Source organism: Ptychodera flava, unplaced genomic scaffold (genome assembly GCF_041260155.1).
Source record: "Ptychodera flava strain L36383 unplaced genomic scaffold, AS_Pfla_20210202 Scaffold_31__1_contigs__length_3010019_pilon, whole genome shotgun sequence".
Taxonomy (NCBI): Eukaryota; Metazoa; Hemichordata; class Enteropneusta; family Ptychoderidae; genus Ptychodera; species Ptychodera flava.
The window spans coordinates 2,893,008-2,908,755 of record NW_027248353.1 but is presented as its reverse complement, the minus strand read 5'-3'; the positions used below and the strand labels follow the sequence as shown (position 1 = coordinate 2,908,755).

At 37.7% G+C, this 15,748-nt stretch overlaps 1 protein-coding gene and 1 long non-coding RNA gene across 2 annotated transcripts in view; one reads left to right on the top strand and one right to left on the bottom strand.

Moving 5' to 3' along the window:
• The window catches only part of LOC139127390 (uncharacterized), a 54,335-nt gene extending 44,983 nt beyond the window's left edge, over nucleotides 1-9,352 (top strand). Inside the window, exon 6 of the mRNA XM_070693306.1 lies at nucleotides 7,954-9,352. Coding sequence (XP_070549407.1) covers nucleotides 7,954-8,621 — 668 coding nt within the window. The 3' untranslated portion in view covers nucleotides 8,622-9,352. The remainder of the gene's footprint in view (nucleotides 1-7,953) is intronic.
• LOC139127391 (uncharacterized) overlaps nucleotides 1-11,573 on the bottom strand; it is an 85,947-nt gene extending 74,374 nt beyond the window's left edge. The window contains exons 1-2 of the long non-coding RNA XR_011550992.1: nucleotides 9,671-11,573; nucleotides 8,299-8,373 (exon numbers count right to left, since the gene is read on the bottom strand). This is a non-coding gene — a long non-coding RNA (uncharacterized lncRNA). The remainder of the gene's footprint in view (nucleotides 1-8,298; nucleotides 8,374-9,670) is intronic.
• Between the last annotated feature and the right edge of the window lie 4,175 nt (nucleotides 11,574-15,748).

Sequence of the window (15,748 nt, the reverse complement as noted above, 5' to 3'; positions counted from 1 at the left end):
AATCACTAAACAGTAGTCATGTTTCTTTTACATACTGATTTCAACTTGACTTCTGTTGCAATCACTTTTTCTACCGTCATTTAGTTTGCAGCAGTTCAGGTTGCTTCTATTGTCATTTCCAACTTTAAAGCATTCTCAATCAGTTGCTGTATGCCTATAGTTACATGTCAACTTTGTGCTGCTATAAATTCCATTCTCAATTCACTTCTGTCATGTCATGTAAAAGAAATCATCTCAACACAATACAAAGAATAGTAAACATTGGAATGCATGAGTGCACAACAACAAGATTTTTCTGAGGGGGAAGAGAAAAAAAGCAAGAATTGGCCAGGTGAGTCAGTGATGTGTGAAATAGTGCAATCTTAGAATGTACCGTATCCTACTTGGTAAAACTGTTAGAACACCCAAAGGGAAGAGCACAAGAGGGGGTTGTTCCCCACCCCAGCCGCATCGAAAATGTTGAGATATTGATCTGTGAAACGGTGCAATCTGAGAGGTGTTTTCAATTCATTTTGCACCAAAAATTGAGTTACCCCCCTCACTTCTCTCTAGATTTTGAGCAATCCCCTTTCTAGCTTTCAATTTTTTGGATAGCCCCTCCCCCTTCAGATTCCTCTAACCCCGACTACCCAGTATACTATAAAACTCACAGTCACTGAATATTATAATATAGGCTATGGGAAATTTCTTCCTCCATCACTAATCTAGCTGCAGTACAGGTTGTTTCTATTCTCATTTCCAACTTTCCAGCATTGTCAAGTACATATGCTGGATGCCTGTAATTACATGTCAACTTTGTGCTGCCATAAATTTCAATCCAAATTCACTTTTAACATAAAACAAAGAATTGGGAATACCAGCATGCAATCCTCCACAAAACAAGATTCCTCTGTGGTGGAAAGTAAAAATACGCCACAATTGGCAGATTGAGAAGAGATCATGACAGGTGAAGCTGGGGGAAAATTAGTGCTCTTACAGTCTCAGTCAATCTTTCAGACCCACCACCTCCAAAGCATGACATCACATTGTCCATCACTAATTCATTTTTACATTGAATATGAGATCAGAATTCAGCTGCTAGAATAATCACAGGGGAAATCTTTGCCAGTCACTTCAGTTCAAGCTCATTTACCGGTATATTGACAGACAGTTTGCTGGACAACTGAGCATAAAATGTTTATATTGACTTTGAAATCATATTACAACCAAACTACAAAATTAAAGTGATCTACCAGTACTTAATTCTCATGTGCCATCTCATTGTCTCCATTCTTCAAGTAAGAAATACCATCAACTTACAAACACATCAAATATGGTGGATGTGTCTTTCATATGATACACCACAACTATAGAACTCACTACCACTGAATATCAGTATATCCACAACCTACTGTAAGATTGCAAATATTGCAAAGAAAACTGAAAACTCATGGCCGCCATCCCTGTGTTCACCTCAAGGGGAAGAAAATAGAAATTTGGATTTTCAAAAAACTAAGACGGTGAAAGTTTTTCTTTCTCCAAGAGCTTGAAGAAGAGCCCCCACAACTTAATAATATAAAACAAACATCATAACATAAGTCTCAAAATTTATGCAGAGACCCATCACAGAACTGTAGAAATGCATACAAAGATAAAATGGTCAAGTTTGATCAAAACAGAAATAGCTCAGTTTGATCAAACATCCTTTAATATCCTATCCCATCATACCAAATGAACTGAGCTTATGACAGAGAAGGAAATAACATTGCATTTCAGAACATTAAACTTCCACAAAGTACATCAATTAACAACCCTCAACAAATCCTCATGTAACAGTTCATGTACAATCACCTACAGAGGGGAATTTAGAGTTGTCAGCATACATACTGATCTGACTGTGAAGAAGGACATTGGGAAGGTCGTTAATGTATAAGAAAAAAGCAGGGTCCTAAAAATTGAACCCTGAAGCATCCCTGATGGGACATGGGGTGCTGAAGGATGATTTACCATGAATAATAACACATTCGATATCTGTCTGTAAGATAAGAAGTAAAAAGTTTAAGAAGTGGACCACACAGACCAAATGAACTGAGCTTATAACAGAGCAGCTTGTGGTACATTGACAGTGTCAAAGGCCTTAGCAAAGTCTGACTTTGCTAAGGCCAAAATGTATGGCCCTATACTTGAAATTTCAAAAAAGACTGAAAGGTGTTCAACTTTCAGAAAAGGGTAGATCAGCAGTTACAAGACAACTGCATAAGGTATGTCAAACTAGTAGATGGCAGTTTTGATCAAGCAGTGGCTATTTAGTGATCATTTTTTAGGCTGTAATGCTAGCATTAGACAAACTGCAAGAAAAAGGCACCACTGCATGTGGTTTGATAAAAAAATGAAAAATATGAAATTCATGAGAACACTGTACATCTTAAAAGATGTGCTGCCAATCTTGTCTGCATAGTCTAAGAAATTTCAAGATGACAATGTCAACTTCTCCATGATCAAACCTCAAATTGTACGAGGACAAAATTGTTGCAAAGGAAGAAAAAGAGCCATTACAAAAACTCCAGGCAGATATTGATGTGTATAGCAGTCTAAGCTCTGACCTAAAATACACAAAGAATACATCTACTGAGCTTGAAAGGCTGTTGGAAAAATATGTTGATGCTCTTGTTGAAAATATAGATCACAGATTTTCTGACACCCTTGATGTTGTCAGCGCTTTTGATCCCATGGCTGTTTCAAATCTCACTGATCCAGGGTTTGAATCAACCAGCACCAAACAGATTTTAACGAAAGTCAAAATACAATGTAGCAGTGCATGCATGGATATTTTACATCTATCGTTAAGCGTCTACTTTGATATCAAAAATGTTGAAGGGCTTCACTGGACCAGGTAACCATGGAAACAGGTCAGTACATCATTCACCAGCCCGCTAACTCCCAAGATGTTTCTATTCAAAATTTTGCTCTCACATGGAGGCATGTAACAAATCACATTGATGATAAGTTGAAACCATCAATTCCAATTGATGTGAAAACAAATATGTCAATGATGACAAGCACAGAATGGTTTCTTCTAGAGTTGGTGAGAAGAAAGAGCACATATGCTCCATTCTTTTCACAACTTGTGTACTTGGCAGAAATTGCACTGGCATTGCCAGTAAGCAATGCATGGCCTGAGAGAGGTGCAAGTTGCCTGAAGAATGTTAAAACAAAACTGAGAAATAGACTTGGCAACAAAATGCTTGACGCCATGTCACAATAAATGGACCAGAGACTACAAAGTGTGATCAGGTTGTGAACATGGCCGTAGAAAAGTGGCTAGGGCAAAAAAGAGGTCAAAATTGCCCCTGTCAATGCATCACAAAAGCAGACAACAGAATCAGTACCAGTAATGTTGAGTGATGCTGCTGTTCAAACAACTGATGAGATCATACCAGAGGATTTGGTGGAAAAGGTGGAGGATTTGCAATCCATACTGAAGCAGCTAGGCCTTGAGATGATGGATGATCTATCAGATTAGGATTAGGATTAGACAAGTGTCAAAATTGGTGACACCCCTTTGCTGATGCTGGAGTATTTTTTTTTCTTTTGTGTATTGCTACAGTTCTATTTCTTCAACCCTGTTCAGTTAGTTGAACATGATTGTGATAATGATTATTCTGTATGCTGAAATGGTCTTTCATACAGTACAAGAATGCATGAAATTACTCCAAAATGTCTTCAAAATTTAAAAATTTCTTGCACACAGCGGGGGGGTTGGAGGGGGCGGGGGGGTCCCCTCCCTGAACCCCTCCCCTGTGTGTATGTTATACACTGTATAAAAATGCATAAAATTCCTCAGAAATGTCTTCAAATTTAAAAAAAATTCTTAACATCTCCCCTGCCAGGGAACATGGTTGCACACAGAAGCTAGCCGCCTACTTTTCTAAATTTTCCACCTACTTCAAAAATTTTTGAGAACCCTGAAGTCCATATAAATGCTGTGGACTTGCTTCTTGGAGTCAAGAGACTAAGAAAGAAAATCAACATATGAAACCTAATTAAATTAGTTGCAGTATTTGACCCTTAACTTTTAACAAAACCGTGTTGTAATTCAGTTACATAGCTTTCAACAAAAGGAACAATATCAAAGGAACTGCAGTGTTTGATCAAAAATCCTATCAATATCAAAGGAACTGCAGTGTTTGATCAAAAATCCTATCAATATCAAAGGAACTGCAGTGTTTGATCAAAAATCCTATCAATATGAAAGGAACTGCAGTGTTTGATCAAAAATCCTATCAATATCAAAGGAACTGCAGTGTTTGATCAAAAATCCTATCAATATCAAAGGAACTGCAGTGTTTGATCAAAAATCCTATCAATATCAAAGGAACTGCAGTATTTGATCAAAAATCCTATCAATATCAAAGGAACTGCAGTGTTTGATCAAAAATCCTATCAATATCAAAGGAACTGCAGTGTTTGATCAAAAATCCTATCAATATCAAAGGAACTGCAGTGTTGGATCAAAAATCCTATCAATATCAAAGGAACTGCAGTGTTTGATCAAAAATCCTATCAATATCAAAGGAACTGTTGTGTTTGATCAAAAATCCTATCAATATCAAAGGAACTGCAGTGTTTGATCAAAAATCCTATCAATATCAAAGGAACTGCAGTGTTTGATCAAAAATCCTATCAATATCAAAGGAACTGCAGTGTTTGATCAAACTCCTATCAATATCAAAGGAACTGCAGTGTTTATCACAAATCCTATCAATATCAAAGGAACTGCAGTGTTTGATCAAAAATCCTATCAATATCAAAGGAACTGCAGTGTTTGATCAAAAATCCTATCAATATCAAAGGAACTGCAGTGTTTGATCAAAAATCCTATCAATATCAAAGGAACTGCAGTGTTTGATCAAAAATCCTATCAATATCAAAGGAATAATATTTACTAATCAGCCAAATCGCAGAAATTTGACAGTGTGTCAACTGAAATGTTGTAAAAGTTTAAAAATGTGAGTTGAGATGAATGCTAGATTTTCACCAAAGTCTAGGAAGAATACGCTTGTATTGTTTTCTGTAGAATATGTGAAGAGTGAGATACAAACTTTAAACCTCTAGCTCTGTAACAATATCTCACAACTAGTATGAACAACATCTATTCAATAATTTAAAGCGCAGTGGTCGTCGCGCTGCGCATCCTCCTTAGGGGGTCCCCTCTGTTGTAAACAATCCAAGAACGCCGCACATGTTACGGGTTGATTGTAATGTTTGCGATATTGCCGCTTGTTAAAATGGCGGCTCATCTGTCACAAGTATACCAACTAACCAAATGTAACACGCGATAAAAGGTCAATTAATCTAAGTTAAATATCTGCTGAATATTGAACAATAATTGCACGCTGGATTGAGGTCACATTTGCTCATGATTTTCTTGAATCAGTTGAATTAGGCTCGGCTACTGTTATCGCTCGAGCCATAGAGCTAGACGTACGCATGTACGCATGTATACGCCAACAGACTATCAACGACCGGGCTCTAGTTTTCGACATCGCTAGCAAGGACGAGAGCTTTCATTTCAAGAGGCCCGACAGGAGTACAAACTACAGAAATCTACAGCTCGCAGAGCAATGCCCGCTGCAGCAAGAAGCATCTCTGCATCTGTTCCGTTCCGTGGTCTGTATGAATGTCCCTGTCAAACCGGGTATATGGCGCGCTTCACTCGGCTGTGGAGAATCCAACTCAACTACAAAGTTTACCCCGTTTGGGGGTGCAAACGAGAATTCCGAGTACAAGTATCAAGTCAAGCGAAGGACCTTTCATAGGTCTTCTTGTTATGTGGGGGTTATCTCACTTGAAAGAGGATTCAGACCTACCCGGCAATCAGGAGGTACAACAACGACGTTTGCCCATCACCGGTAGGCCTACACCAGCTAGCGGTTGGATCACTGCCATGACCGTGCACAGGACCGGGGCACAGGATCTCTTGATACGTCTATGCACGGTGTAGCCGTGCAATTTTCCTGTCAAATGCCGCGAAAACCCGCTCGTTTTGTTTATTGTTTCCTGTCATTTTACTATTTCTTACCACGTAATACTAGGAGAAGTAAGACATGGTGATCAACAGTTGGTTGTGGGCCAAGTCGTCGCGGGCCGGTACGTTGTGGACCGGATTCTCTATATCCGTGTACGTCAACGCGGTGACCGTCTCCCAACAACATCTCTCGTGTCCTGCTGTGGCTTGCCGATCATGGTCTTGAGTATAATTTTTGTGTTAGGCATTGTGCTTGTTGCTGGTCTACATATATAGGCAATGTTGATCATTTTAGTTATGTATTTTCACTGTACCGTACATAGCATCGTGTACAACCAACGTGATCGCGCGCGATCAAAGCTTTTTGTTCACTGTGTCTGCGTGCAGTAAACTCAGCGACATAATGTGCTGAGTGTAGTGTCCCAATGTTCGTAGCTCTACACGAGTTTATAGATAGAAATACACCACTGAAGTTCGTTTCCGATCTTAATATTTTACTATTGCATGATGTTGAGTCTTACAAAGGCCTTAACAAAGTGGGGGACTGCTCCCATCTCACTCCTATTGAAGTTGAGAAGACTTATGTTTACAAAAATTTATGTTTATCAACAAAAAATCACGCACGCGCAGCGCGACGACCACTGCGCTTTAAGGGTTATGATCCTGGTCAATTAGATTATTTGCTTTGTTAATTATTTGATCCAAAAATAGAAGGATGGATTTAGATCACAATCAAGTTTTCCAAGTCTTATCAAAACCTCACCAATACTCCAACACTAGTAAATGTTTTCCACTGTTATCATGATTAATGACTTATTTCCATAGAAACATTTGGCAAGAACTATGCCGACAAAAGCCTGAGAAAAGTTCATTCTAAACTGTAACATACATGTAACTATACAAATGGTTAACTCATTTAAATAACATTAAACGTACAAACGTGTATGGAGATACACTATTTGAAGTGTGATGAAAATAAGAATATTCAAGGAAAAGGAGTCTTTTCAATGCTTCTTCAAACTGATGAAGAAATTCACATAAATTGTTTGTTGATCATGAGTTCAAAAAAATTTCCAGGTCTTTCAGGAAATAAACTTGAACTACTTAGTTTGATCAATGTCTATATTTTGACAGAAGAGTTGTTATGTCAATGAGATGATTAGAAAAGAATTAAAACTTTGGTTAAAAAGCAACATAAAAGTATCAAGTTCTCGATAAATATCAACTTTCAAATTTGGTGAAAATCCATCCAAAAATGAAGGAATTGTATCCTCTGCTGTAGTTAAATAATTAATTAATTAATTAATTTGGATTAATTAAAATTTTACTAAAAACATTACAAAAGTATCAAGAATTTGATGAGGATCTACTGTTTCAAATTTGGTCAAAATCCATCCAAAACTGACAAAGATGCATCCTTTTTCATAATTATCCTCATTAAATGATAAATTTGCATAAATTAAAAAAAAATTAATTAAAACGACACCATTTAATTATGTGGGTCTCAATGAAGATCCACTTTGTCAAATTTCATCGAAATCCGTCGAAAAATATGAGAGTACCGAGTTTCTTTAGGATAAACAAATTCAATCTGATTATTTGCATAAATCAAATTACACATTTGTTCTAGATAAAGTACATCTAGAAGTGAATTTTCTCTTTCTAACCAAACTATTCCTTGTCAATGGTCAACTGTAGCACTACATTCACTTTTTCTTTGTAAAGCAGTGGTATCAGCATTATTTTTCACAAAAAAGAATGAAAATATGGTTTTCCAACATGTTGCCATGGTAACGGTGGCCTAAAGAACTATTTTTGATGTGTTGGTCATTTTCTGTTGTTGCCATGGTAACCGTTTGGGGTCAATGTCATGTTTTGATTACAAAAAATAGCTTTTGTGAAGGTAGTCTGCTGTGATGACCTTTGACCTACATTTGTAATGGCAGGTATTGTTCCCAAAGACACAGTCAGAAGATTGTCAAGGCAAGGCAATGGACCAGGAGAAGTCTGGGATCCATGGGGATTGACAATAAACCACAATGGACAAGTAGTTGTCAGTGACAATGGAGATGGTACCCAGCCTGGCAGTGTGAAGACAGTAACAGCAGACACTGCACAGATCATATCAACAATCACTTTTCATGGCTTGCCAAATACTTTCAGACCAACAGATGTGAAAATGTCTAAAAACAATTTGTATTACATTGCCGACGATGGCAACAAATGCATTCTAGTGTGCGATGCAAAGAGTAGATTGAAACAAATAATAGATATTGATGAAGTGGAAACACCTGAGATATGTCTTGGTCCAGACAACACTGTTTTTGTAGCAGACTACAATGGCCGTGTGATAAAATACAGCAAGGCTGGTGAAATGATTTCAAGTAAACAACTCAGTAAACCCTGCATTACCATGAATAGCAAATATCAACTCATAGTGTCATGTAATGATGAACATTGTATCTATGTTTTGGACAGTAATCTCAACACATTGCACACATTTGGACATGAACACTTAGTAGATCCATGGGGAGTCAGTGTTGATGCAATTGGAGAAAATATTTATGTAGCAGATGAGAATAAAGTAAAGATCTTTAGTGCACAGGGGACCTGACAGATGTAACTGTAGATGGATACCCTGAGTTCATTGCAGTGTTTGCAGACGGTAGAATAGTTTATACAGTCAGAGATGTCAGTGATGTCAGTGATGACACTGTGCGTGTAATTTACACGTAAGAAATATGAGAAGACAGTTTATGCAAGTATTGCAGCAAATACAACTCTACAACACAACAACACCATCCAAAGTGAAAATTCCTCTTTTTTCACCAAAACTCTCAATATTTCTCAGCCAAGTTTGGGCTAGAATTTTACGTTAGGACGTAAAGAAGAGACTCCAAGTGAAATTGAAGTCATTGGTTGAAATTTTGTATTTTTTTAAAGAGTAATTTTTTGTACAACTGTCAAGAAATTGTATTCTGGTTTGTTGAAGAGCAATTGTAATGAATGCAAGAATACAAATATTCTCATTTTTCTGAGAATTGTTGATATTTTCCCTGCCATGTTTGGGTTAGAATTTTACATCTTGATGTAATTGATCTGGGAAATAGGTAATTTTAATATTCAGTTGAAATTTTATATTTGTTTACAGTGTTTTTGGCTAAGGTTTGGGAATATCGGTAAATTATTTGGGAACCCCGGTAACATTGCTGCTGTCCCCTAATCTGATTGCATTGATGTACCAAGGGGAACCCCGGTAAAAAGACTGGGGAACCCAGGTAACATTTACCGGGGTACCGGCCTTAACAAAAACACTGGTTTAAAAGAATATTTTTGAAAATTGATGAAGGTATTGTTTGTATTCGATGAAGGTATGAGATGATTGCATTGCAAAATGTAAACATTATCATGGTTTTTCTTGGAAATGCTTGAAATTTTCCATGGCATGTTAGGGTTAGAATTTCACGTCAGAATGTAATGAAGCTGAGAAAGTGAAAATCAAAGCGATCGGTTGAAATTTTCATATTTTTTACAAGTTGTGTTTTGATAATTTTATACATGATTGCATTGACAGTTGTATTCATTGAAACCATTGATCAAAGCATCGCTGTCAAATCTTGTCATATTTGCTGCAAATCAATAGATACAATGTTCAAACTTTACCTGTAGGTCGGCCGAGGTCCAAAGCACTTGTGATTTCTTACATTCCACTCCGATCACTCAAAAAAGGTCAGAATTTCACGATTTTAAACGGAAACACGGTCCATTCAGTCTGCTGCTAATCCAAGACACACTGTTAATGTTGTATACGTCCGCAGGTTGACCTCATCGCTATGATGAAAAATAGTGCGTAAGAGATTGCTTCGGCGTTTCGTTTAGCGTGACATAGGAAGAATTTTACTTATATAAAGCACGCTATTTTTGCGTAACATTATTTTTCGTAGCTTTGTACAACGATATAGCATAAAAATCTTCCTTGTAAGTAGCGGTTGAAGTATGTTTACCCATAGTGACGAAATATCAATCCACTGTACACACATTACGGACAACCATGCATCTAAATGTTTGTCCTTAAGCCTTTACCCATCTTCCCTTAGCAAGAATTTGAAGATGAATATTTTAGCTTGGAAATCTCGATGTGAACTAACGGAGAATTTGAATGCTGTCTGCAAAAGGGCCTAACGGTGGGTGCTTCTGTTGCACTGACCATCGGCCCCTGACATTGTATATGTCCGCTAGGTGGCGCCGTAATCGTTGAACTGCAAAGGGTTATCTGCTGAAGCGATTTGAATGCATAGTATTACTTGATTGTTTGCGTGTGAGTGGTTTTTTGTATACCAAAGAAGCGAAAAATTATTATGTTAATATTAATATAGTTGATGTCATCGCTCACAGCGATGTAGGATTAGCAAAGTAATTTGAAACAAGAATGTTTTACTACTTTATATGTTTCTGAACCTATAGTTGTACTGGATTTTTTAACATAGGTCAAAGGTTTTGAATGAACTTTTCATTTGGATATTTTCAATACTGTGAGCACGTTTTAAGACATTTTACTTCTGCATTTTCCAATCACATTTTCGAATCTAACAATGGTAGACTGATCGTTTCAATTTTATTTTATACATCTTTTGACTCTTGATAAAAAAAGATGTGTCTTCTGCCAATTAAATGTTTGGATTTTGACTTTGTATGTTTTATCAGCATTGTTAAAATTTATATTTTCTATGAACATCATTAAGACTGTGGATTGTTTAATTAACTTGTACTTACATTAATAATATATACATGATTCTTCTTTAAAAGTTTTAAAATTATGGATCATGAAGATTTAAGGTATGACTTCTTCTGTCTGCGAAATCATTCATGTTTTCACATTTGGACTTCGTATTTTGTAACAAAGTGAGTTGTCAGTGTTGTCCCTTTTCGTGTGTTTGGTTTTAGAGACAATAGACTTAATTCTTTTTAACATCAGACTTACTGAATAGGTTATCGAGGTATATTTTAATTCCTTCAGAATCACTGTTGATACACAATTTAGAATATTTCGTCGGAAGATAATCATCATATTTTCATGACAAATTTTAGAATGGATTCATTCAAAGTTTCTTACTTCAGATTGTGCCTTTTGTCGTTGGAAGATTGAAACTATTATACACTTGCTTTATAAATGTAAAGTGATCGAGGAATTTTGGTCCGACATTAGTCAGACTTGGTGCACATTTTCTCAGTTCAGAAATGTTGTATCAGCAAAGCAGAATTTAATAGAAGATTCCGTTTGACCTAAATTTGCAAATTTTGTATTGTTGGAAGCCAAGGGTTTATATTTTTTAAGTAGATGTGAGAAACAACACAACTTTACACTTTCGTGGTTTTTTTTGTAACATGGAGACGGTAGAACACTTTATCACGATCTGTAAAAAACTTTGTAAACATAAAAGGAAATGGGGAGACTTTTTACTAATGTTTACGGAGAAAATTAAACTTTGATGGATCACAGTAATTTCAGAAACATGGTATCAGCTTTTCTTAGTTTTGTAAGTTTTCTTTTGTCAGCAATAAAATATTGATGAAAAAGATGTTTTTAATGAGTCAAAGTATATAATATAGTTGTTTAGGGTAAAATGCGATTTCGAAACCAAAAATGGGAGTCAGTCAAAATGAGCGTTGGAAAGTTAAAAATGCGACTACGAGTCCAAAATGGGTGTTAGTCCAAAAGGGCATTCGAAAGTTGAAAATGCAACTTGAACTATGAGTCCAAAATGGGAGTTCGAATTTTGACCTTGATGCATGTATGTGAAAGGGCAAGATTATGTCAAGTTTCTGGTCACTTTGTCCCACCTAGCAAGCCAAATAAGCTTCCAATGGAGTTAAGGCCTCTGGCCATATACAAGGGGGGGGGGATACAGTAAATAGTATCCATGCGACATGAGAATACATGTGCGAGCGTTAACCTGGTTATATTGAGAGAAACAGTGAACCTATGTGATAGAAAGTTGAAGCATAAAGACATTCTTATTGACAATTTGCAGCTGGAGGACTAGCCATATCAGTGACTGTTGATCTAAGTGTAAACACTTCCCCGGCGGTGGCAGTCCCCGGGGTTGGTGGGTACCCATGCTTGTTACCCAAGTTTGAAAAGTCCCCCTTTCCTAGAATATTTCTGAGAAAAACACCCCTATTTGTGGCAAATCTGGGAGAAATTAGCTGTAAAAAACATACCCTTATTTTCGAAATCTAGGAGGTTAGTATGTTGACTTCCAGGGTTGACCCTGGAGGTTGACTTTGTATACATGTACATACATCACAAATTTGATTTGGGGGGGGGGGACCCTAAGTGATGGGCATGTATAGTCATATGTACATACAAACGTACGGTACTGTTTTTCATTTTCTTTGTGAGTGAGACTAGACCAGATTTAGTGTCCTAGGGAGATTATGAAAGGGCTACCCTAATCTCGGAGGTTACTCTGAAAAGTACCCCTTTTTCTCGATTTCACGGACCTAGAATCTCCGAGATGACTGAAGAAAAACACCCCCTTTTCCGTGAATTTGGTAACGCGCATGGGTACCCACCAACCCGAGGACACTTCACACAGACAGTAACAAAGATTGATCCGGAGTGTTGGATTGGTTGTACACATATAGTTTCCTAAACTTGTTCAATTTTGGTTCCACAATAACTTCTTGAGGTAACAGAGAAATCCTTAAATCAACATAAAGGGCATACTAGAGGAAAATGGTATTCATCTACAACACCTTGCTTACAGATGGTGCAAATTATGTGTGTAGAGTCGACTTTGTGTCGCTCTCCTTTTTCAATGGCCAGCATCAGTGTAGAACACCGAAAATATGCAACTGCATATAATTTGTCTGTTTTCTTTGGTTCTGGTTCCAATAAACTATTGCATTGTCTATATGTGCGTAATTTTGATTTTTCTGAGATGTTGCTTTTCTAATGCTTTTTTCACTCCTAAGACAGCGCCCTCTATCAGTGAATGGGTTCTTTTTGTGGGACAATTAGGGGCTTTTCAAATTGGCGTTTCCATGGCAGTCACATCAAATTTTCGACAACAGCAACGAAAAGGACACATTACCACGAATATTGAAGAGATGATTCGAAACATAAAGCAAATAAAGTGAAGAAATCATGAGTGAGGAGTTGCAAAGCCTCACGAGCCAACATGACGTCATCACATACTAAAGCTGACTGCAGAGAGAGAGAGAGAGAGAGAGAGAGAGAGAGAGAGAGAGAGAGAGAGAGAGAGAGAGAGAGAGAGAGAGAGAGAGAGAGAGATGGGTATACAAGTCGACTGAACTGAAAGAAAAATATTTCTAAACATAGCCATGTCTACCCATATATATATATATATATATATATATATATATATATATATATATATATATATATATATATATATATATATATATATATATATATATATATGGGAAGTGAGGATGGTCTTAACAAGACACAACAAAATAGCTTTCATGGTGACTAGCTTTCGCCCTGTCTACAGGGCATCGTCAGGTCCAACTGGAGAACCCAAGTACATGTGCCACTATTAAGGCTTGAAAGTATGCAAAATCAATTGTGAAAATTGATTATCAGAACAGTCGACGCAAAGACAGCTGTAAATTGCAACAATGGAAAGGAACTTGTGAATGAAGGATGACAGTTAAAAGGACAGAGGGGTTTCGGTGTCCAAGCCATCTGGATACAATGTCTTCAACTTCTTTATCCAAAATGTCTCTTTAAAATCCAACATGACGGGGTCTTTGTTTGTGATTTGTTCGATGACGACAACCGCGAGATCACTGTCCGAATGTCCAGATTCATTGAAGTGTGGTGCTACAAGTTGGCTAGTGTTATACTGTTGTCTACGGATACAGCTTCGGTGGCCGGAAAGTCGTTGTTTGACCATATTCCGTGTTTCGCCAATGTACATTAGTTGACATTTTCTGCAGACGATCGAGTAAATTACCCATGATGACATACACGATAGGTTGCCTCTCACTTTGAATCGTTCTCCTGTTACTTTGCCAGCATCGTCCGCTCGCAGGGCTCGTAAGCCAGACAGGAGTTTGATTTCGAGCCTGTTCAATTGTCACCTCGCTTCTGAATAATATAGTAGAGCGGATCAATGAGAAAATATTTCAAATTCAAAATTCAAAAATATTTCAAATCCATAAACGTTACGATAACATTGCTACCATGACTTCTATAATAGCTAGTGACCTCTTTTTCAACATTTGATATGAATAAGCCTGGGCTGATAGTTACTTATTTACAAGTAGCACTGTGACCGTTCCCAAGCGACGTGCTGAGTTTGTCTAACGATGGGGGCTCCGTTCACGGCAGGTATTGAGGTCAATGAACTATATCCCCGTTCACGCAACCAGAGGACTTTGATAATCAAAACACGCACACCGTAAAAAAGTGAAAACTCAGTTCGTTCCATTCTCAACGCACACTAGTACTCCATACTTGTCCGTTCAACGAAGGTTTTGATGCACGAAAAGCCAATGACAGCATTACGATATGAACATCTCCAAAAGTTTTACAAACTGCTGAATTACGCTTTTTGTAACTTTAACTCTTCTGATCGGCCTTTAAAAAACAATCATTTAATTATAAAGAAAAGATCTTATAAATGATGATGAATATCACCCATACAGACGGTTTCTATGGCGTAGGCGCGGTTGTTAGGGGTAAATTTACGCACGTTAATCGAAATGAAGCCGAAACACTCTCATTAATTAACACCATGATTTACGTTTGTCATGTACGTGTTTTAATCATCAACGGCCCCAATGCAAAAAAAAAATAAAGAAGAAGAAACGACGAAAAATAAAATATAAGAGAAATATCAAAATATGTATTAACGGCAGCTCGCGCTATTATCATTATGCGCTTGCAGTCTCCGCTCCTTATTGCCGTAAAAAACATTAACAGTTTTTGGCCGACAACAGGACAATTGTCAAAGGTTTTATACATCATAATAAATGCAAGAAGAATGAAAACATAAAACGGCCCTCATATGTGACGGCGAAGTAAACACTGTGTCGGCGAAGTAAACACTGTGACGGCGAAGTAAACACTGTGACGGCGAAGTAAACACTGTGACGGCGAAGTAAACACTGTGACGGCGAAGTAAACACTGTGTCGGCGAAGTAAACACTGTGACGGCGAAGTAAACACTGTGTCGGCGAAGTAAACACTGTGTCGGCGAAGTAAACACTGTGTCGGCGAAGTAAACACTATGTCGGCGAAGTAAACACTGTGACGGCGAAGTAAACACTATGTCGGTGAAGTAAACACTGTGACGGCGAAGTAAACACTATGTCGGTGAAGTAAACACTGTGACGGCGAAGTAAACACTGTGACGGCGAAGTAAACACTGTGACGGCGAAGTAAACACTGTGACGGCGAAGTAAACACTGTGACGGCGAAGTAAACACTGTGACGGCGAAGTAAACACTGTGTCGGCGAAGTAAACACTGTGACGGCGAAGTAAACACTGTGACGGCGAAGTAAACACTGTGACGGCGAAGTAAACACTGTGTCGGCAAAGAGAAGGCACGTTTGCAGTAACAGCATCGTGAGTACTGATTCAGCGGGAATGCTATAAATAAATTAGACAAAACCTTCCCCGAGGGTGAGAGTGGGTTCCACGAAATGATAAAGAAGTGTTCGAAATCGAATGAATTCAGGTCTTTCTGTTACGTATTGACAGCCAA